The sequence below is a fragment of the Propithecus coquereli genome, unplaced genomic scaffold (genome assembly GCF_000956105.1).
Source record: "Propithecus coquereli isolate 6110/MARCELLA unplaced genomic scaffold, Pcoq_1.0 Scaffold43, whole genome shotgun sequence".
Classification (NCBI taxonomy): domain Eukaryota; kingdom Metazoa; phylum Chordata; class Mammalia; order Primates; family Indriidae; genus Propithecus; species Propithecus coquereli.
Window position 1 is genome coordinate 3358282 of NW_012150063.1, and position 5653 is coordinate 3363934.

Genomic DNA, 5653 nt, shown 5'->3' on the forward strand with positions numbered 1-5653 from the left:
CGCTGCCGCGCTCCCCGGCTCTATATAGGGCGCGCGCTCGCGGGCCGCCGAGTTCCAGCAGTCCGCGAGCTGCCGTCGGCTCCGCGGGGGGGGCGGGCCGGGCACCCCGGGGCGCGGAGCAGCCCTCTTTGCTTTTTCTCTCCTCTTCCCCCCACTCCGCACTCCAGGCCACCCTCTAGCCAGTCCAAGCCGCTTCCCTCTTCCTCTTCTCTCGCCCCCCAGCAAACTTTCGGTCCCTCCCCGCCCCTCGCCCGTTATTCGTCGTGGCTCGAGCCCGGCCGCGGCGCCCCGAGGGCTCCTCCCGACCTCCCTGCCTGCAGCTCCGACCATTTCGGGACCCAGAAACATGTCGACCACACTTCTGTCCGCCTTCTACGATATCGACTTCTTGTGCAAGGTACGCCGGGGAGCAGGAAGGGAGGAAGGCGGGCAAGCAGAAGCCATTCGAGTTCTCAGACTTTGCCTCTGTCCTTGGATTTGGGGGGCTCCCTCCCCACCTTGACTTTCGGTAGGGAAAAGTCCGGAGTTTGCAGGAGTGTGTGCTAGCGCCTCGTAGGCGGGGAGAAGGACCTGGGAGGGAGGAAGGGCAGGAGGGAGCTGCTGTAGCTGTTTAGTTTCTTCGCAAACGACCGCGGCCACGCTGCCCGGGGCTTCCCGGATGGTGTTTGCGCCGCCCACCCCGGCGGCCCACGGGCAGATCATCACATGTCGAGACCCAGCGCGGCCCGAGGTGGGCGTCCTCCATTAACCCGCTGCTTCCAACGCGAACTTGCTGCTTTTGCGCGTGCATGGGTGGAGGGTGGAGGCCGACTCGAAATCCGCAGAAAGGGGGAAAAAAAGAAGAACCAGGCTGGGAGTTCTCTGCAGCTCGCCCCAACACTTCCCTCCCCTTCCGTTTTTCATCCTTTCCCCGCTCCCCTCCCTTTGGCAGACGGAGAAATCCCTGGCCAACCTCAATCTGAACATGCTGGACAAGAAGGCGGTGGGGACGCCCGTGGCCGCCGCCCCCAGCTCCGGCTTCGCGCCGGGCTTCCTCAGACGGCACTCGGCCAGCAACTTGCACGCGCTCGCCCACCCCGCGCCCAGCCCCGGCAGCTGCTCGCCCAAGTTCCCGGGTGCCGCTAACGGCAGCAGCTGTGGCAGCGTGGCGGCTGGCGGCCCGGCCTCCTACGGCACCCTCAAGGAGTCGTCGGGGGGCGGCGGCACAGCCCTGCTCAACAAGGAGAACAAATTCCGGGACCGCTCCTTCAGCGAGAACGGCGAGCGCAGCCAGCACCTTCTGCACCTGCAGCAGCAGCAGCAGAAAGGGGGTGGCGGCTCCCAGATAAACTCCACGCGCTACAAGACCGAGCTGTGCCGGCCCTTCGAGGAGAGCGGCACGTGCAAGTATGGGGAGAAGTGCCAGTTCGCGCACGGCTTCCACGAGCTACGCAGCCTGACTCGGCACCCGAAGTACAAGACAGAGCTGTGCCGCACCTTCCACACCATCGGCTTCTGCCCCTACGGGCCGCGCTGCCACTTCATCCACAATGCTGACGAGCGGCGGCCCGCACCGTCTGGGGGCGCCTCTGGGGACCTGCGCACTTTCAGCACACGCGACGCGCTGCACCTGGGCTTCCCGCGGGAGCCCCGGCCCAAGCTGCACCACAGCCTCAGCTTCTCAGGCTTCCCGTCGGGCCACCACCAACCCCCGGGGGGCCTCGAGTCGCCACTGCTGCTTGACAGCCCCACGTCGCGCACGCCGCCACCGCCCTCCTGCTCTTCGGCCTCCTCCTGCTCCTCCTCCGCCTCGTCCTGCTCCTCGGCCTCTGCGGCCTCCACGCCCTCCGGCGCCCCGACGTGCTGCGCCTCCGCGGCGGCGGCAGCGGCTGCGGCCGCGCTGCTCTACGGCACTGGGGGCGCCGAGGACCTGCTGGCACCTGGCGCCCCGTGCGCCGCCTGCTCGTCGGCCTCCTGCGCCAACAACGCCTTCGCCTTCGGCCCGGAGCTGAGCAGCCTCATCACGCCGCTCGCCATCCAGACCCACAACTTCGCCGCCGTGGCCGCCGCCGCCTACTACCGCAGCCAGCAGCAGCAGCAGGGCCTGGCGCCCCCCGCGCAGCCCCCGGCGCCGCCCAGCGCGCCCCTCCCCGCCGGTGCCGCCGCGCCGCCCTCGCCGCCCTTCAGCTTCCAGCTGCCGCGCCGCCTGTCCGAGTCGCCGGTGTTCGACGCGCCCCCCAGCCCCCCGGACTCGCTGTCGGACCGCGACAGCTACCTGAGCGGCTCCCTGAGCTCGGGCAGCCTCAGCGGCTCCGAGTCCCCCAGCCTCGACCCCGGCCGCCGGCTGCCCATCTTCAGCCGCCTCTCCATCTCCGACGACTGAGGCAAGAGGGCGCCAGTGAGGAGGAAGGAAGGGAAGGCCGTTCTGGGGGTGTTGGAGGATGTCCTTCGCCATCTCGCCCCTGCTGCGGGCACGGGGTGGGGGGCGACATAGGCCGCAGGCAGACTGCAGACCCGACCGAGCACTTGGACTCGAACTCTGTGCTGGGAGGGGCCCCACCCCTCCTTTTTCGGTTTCCTCTTGTTTTGTTTTTTTATTATTATTTTTATTCTTACGAAGTTTCCTTCTTGTTGAGCAAAAAAGAAAGCCAACGAACTTTTTGTGTTGATGAACAAAATATTCACAACAGGGCAGTTGTGATGCGAATAGAACAAAAAAACCAAACAAACTTTTTTAGGTCTCGATGAGTTTGGGACTTCAGGAAAAATCATCCCAGCACCAGCAGCTACCAACCACCATTCCATCTCTTCACTTGAAAAGCATTAGTTACAGTCCAGATGTGGGGACTTTTATCTCGAAAGAAGTTCCTAATTGTTTCTCAGACCAGTGTAAACAAACCAGCCAACTACCACCATGCTAAACCTATAAGCTTTTAGAATCCAGTATTTCTGCCAAGAATATGCCTTGATAGTAGCCCTCAGCGCCATAGGGTTGGAGGGTTTTTGTGATTTTTTTTTTTTTTTAACAGAGTTATATGTCTAGGGGGAAAAAAAAACAAACCCTTGCATTCCAAAGTTTCATACTGGTTACTGGTTTCATTGCCACCACTTCGTGGATGTTTAGTTTAAAACCATTTTGTCTGCTCTCTGGAAGCCTTGGGCAGAGCTTAGTTTGTAATCGTTGGGGAATAACTGCTGAATTTTTAGCTATTTTGAGTTGATTCGCACCACTGCACCACAACTCAATACGAAAACTATTTAACTTATTTATTATCTTGTGAAAAGTATACATTGAAAATTGTTCATACTGTATTTATCAAGTATGATGAAAAGCAATAGATATATATTCTTTTATTATGTTAAATTATGATTGCCATTATTAATCGGCAAAATGTGGAGTGTATGTTCTTTTCACAGTAATATATGCCTTTTGTAACTTCACTTGGTTATTTTATTGTAAATGAGTAAAAAATTCTTAATTTAAGAGATTGTATGTAATATTTATTTCATTAATTTCTTTCCTTGTTTACGTAAATTTTGGAAGATTGCATGGTTTCTTTACGGAAATCTATCTTGATGCTGTGGAAATAGTTTGTGAGGAACATCTTATTATGAGTTTTCTTAGAATGTATAATGGTTGTAGCCCATCCAACTTTAAAGGAAAAAATGACCACATACTTTGCAATCAGGCTTAAATGTGGCATACTTTTCTAATTCCAACTTTACAAACTAGCAAAAAATGTTTGCTTATTCCACCAGTTCTACTGTGACATACTCTTGAGTATCAAGACATGTAGCAATAATGGGGGGGTAGTCTCAGTGCCTTTGGAAGGGCCCGAACTTGCCTTAAATCTTCCTCAACCAAATAAGTATTTTGTTTATCAGTGCTTGAGAGAATCTGAATGTAGGATGGGTTCAACTGCACAAAAGGAAAAGATTTTTACCACTTTTTTTTATATAGATATAAAGTGAAGAGGCCACCTCTTAGCGCTGAAATGGTATGTAGTACATGAATATGCCTTGTTTAATTACAGAAAATTCCCGAACTTGTACTATTTTTTTTTTCCCAGTAGAAATGCAGGAATGTTTCCCAAGCTTTCCTGGACAGCGGATGAATGAGCAGTAGCTTTAGTTTGTACGTAGGTACAGTTGGAGCACTATGTATGTACTCTCTGGACTACTTTGACAGAGTAGGTTTTTGAATGTAACAAGATAAGTCAACTTGAGTTGTAATATATTTTGGGGAATCAGTTCACTACAAATTGTGACTGTAAACATTGTACTGTAAATGTTTTGTAGTTTTCCCCCAATAAAATTTTTGGGAAAAAAAAATGACTAATGTGTAAGATAGCTTTCTTTTTAAACAAACGTGTAGCTGTCTAGCTTCCCACTGCCTTGTCAGGCGTCCCCCACGTCTCAGGAGGGTGGGGGAGGATTGGGAGAACTGGCTGTGCGCCCACTTGTGCCTGTATGTATTTTATAGCAAGTTCTTTTAGCTGAAAGAAAGTAATTATTTGGAGTGTCAAGGGCATAGTTAGCAGTTCCCTTTGGTAATAAGATGCATCCCAGAGTTGACTGGCTGGTGGCAGGGCCTGGCGGGAAGGCCTGAAGGGGTGTGGCCCGCCTGTGAGTCACCAGGGCTGGATCACGTGGCTGCAGTGGCAGCTGAAGGTCCGATTTTTTTCGCTGGGACGCCCAGGAAACAACTGCTTGGGTGGGGAAGGGGAAGAGGATCTTTCTGCCAGCCTGTGGCCTGCTTGCCCTGAGTGCTGAGCTGGAGGTGGAGGGCTACGCCAGGCTTTTCCTGGGTGGTTGAACTGGGGTTTTGTCTGGACTTTGCAAAGCTTGGTTGTGTCCTTGTTCAGAGAGGAGCAGAAAGGAAGGAAGATTAAACAGGTTAAACTTATATCTGGGTGATGTTTGTTTACACAGACAACTTCCTCTGGGAATGAGCACATACAAGTTATTTATGCAAAAGGCATTAGTGTCTGTGCTTTAGAGGACTCTAAGTAGCCAGAAAGCAAATCCAACGCAGGTCTCTGGAAAAAGGAGGAAAACAAGACTGCATTGATTGGCCCTCTGGTTCTCAAAACAGTTGAACAAAATTTTACTATGGTGATGTTTTTTCCTAACTTTAAAACAATCACTTTAAAAACAAAATCAGGTTCATTAACCGATTCATGTTTTTTTTTTCTTCTCCACCCCCCAGCTCGTACAAACACACGCACAGTTCAGACACTTTCCAAAATAGGTAAGAGATTTAGCAATAGTTTGCTCTCTCATCTACAACAGCTGGGCTCTATCAATCCTTGCATCCCCGCTCACTGGCCCTGCATTAGCCAGGGTCTCTGGTGACTCACAGCTGAGCCGGCAGGGGCCAGGGGGCAGTCTGGTGGAAACACCAGGCCTGGGGCAGCTGTTTCACGTTAACGATGATTGCACTGGTGTTAACTGGAGCGTTTTGGTGCTGGGTGAGCGCTGCCAAAAGGGATGGGGAACAGTTTCAAAGTTCTCCCAGAGGCCGGCCCCTGACTGAAGGCCTCCGCAGGGGGGGAGGGGAAGCTCCAGGCCAAGGAGGACTCAGGCAGGGTGAAGACCCTGCAGGCTCCCGGGCCTCTACACCATAAAGAATGTGCAATGGGGAGGAAAAGTCTAAAATGTGGGGCTATTTAGG

At 53.8% G+C, this 5653-nt stretch overlaps 1 protein-coding gene across 1 annotated transcript; it reads left to right on the top strand.

The window, feature by feature from the left end:
• Positions 1-4311, top strand: ZFP36L2 (ZFP36 ring finger protein-like 2). The gene is made up of 2 exons (XM_012653833.1): positions 1-397; positions 932-4311. The coding sequence occupies exons 1-2, from the start codon at positions 347-349 to the stop codon at positions 2360-2362; spliced, it is 1482 nt and encodes a 493-aa protein (XP_012509287.1). The 5' UTR covers positions 1-346; the 3' UTR covers positions 2363-4311.
• The last annotated feature ends 1342 nt before the right edge of the window (positions 4312-5653 follow it).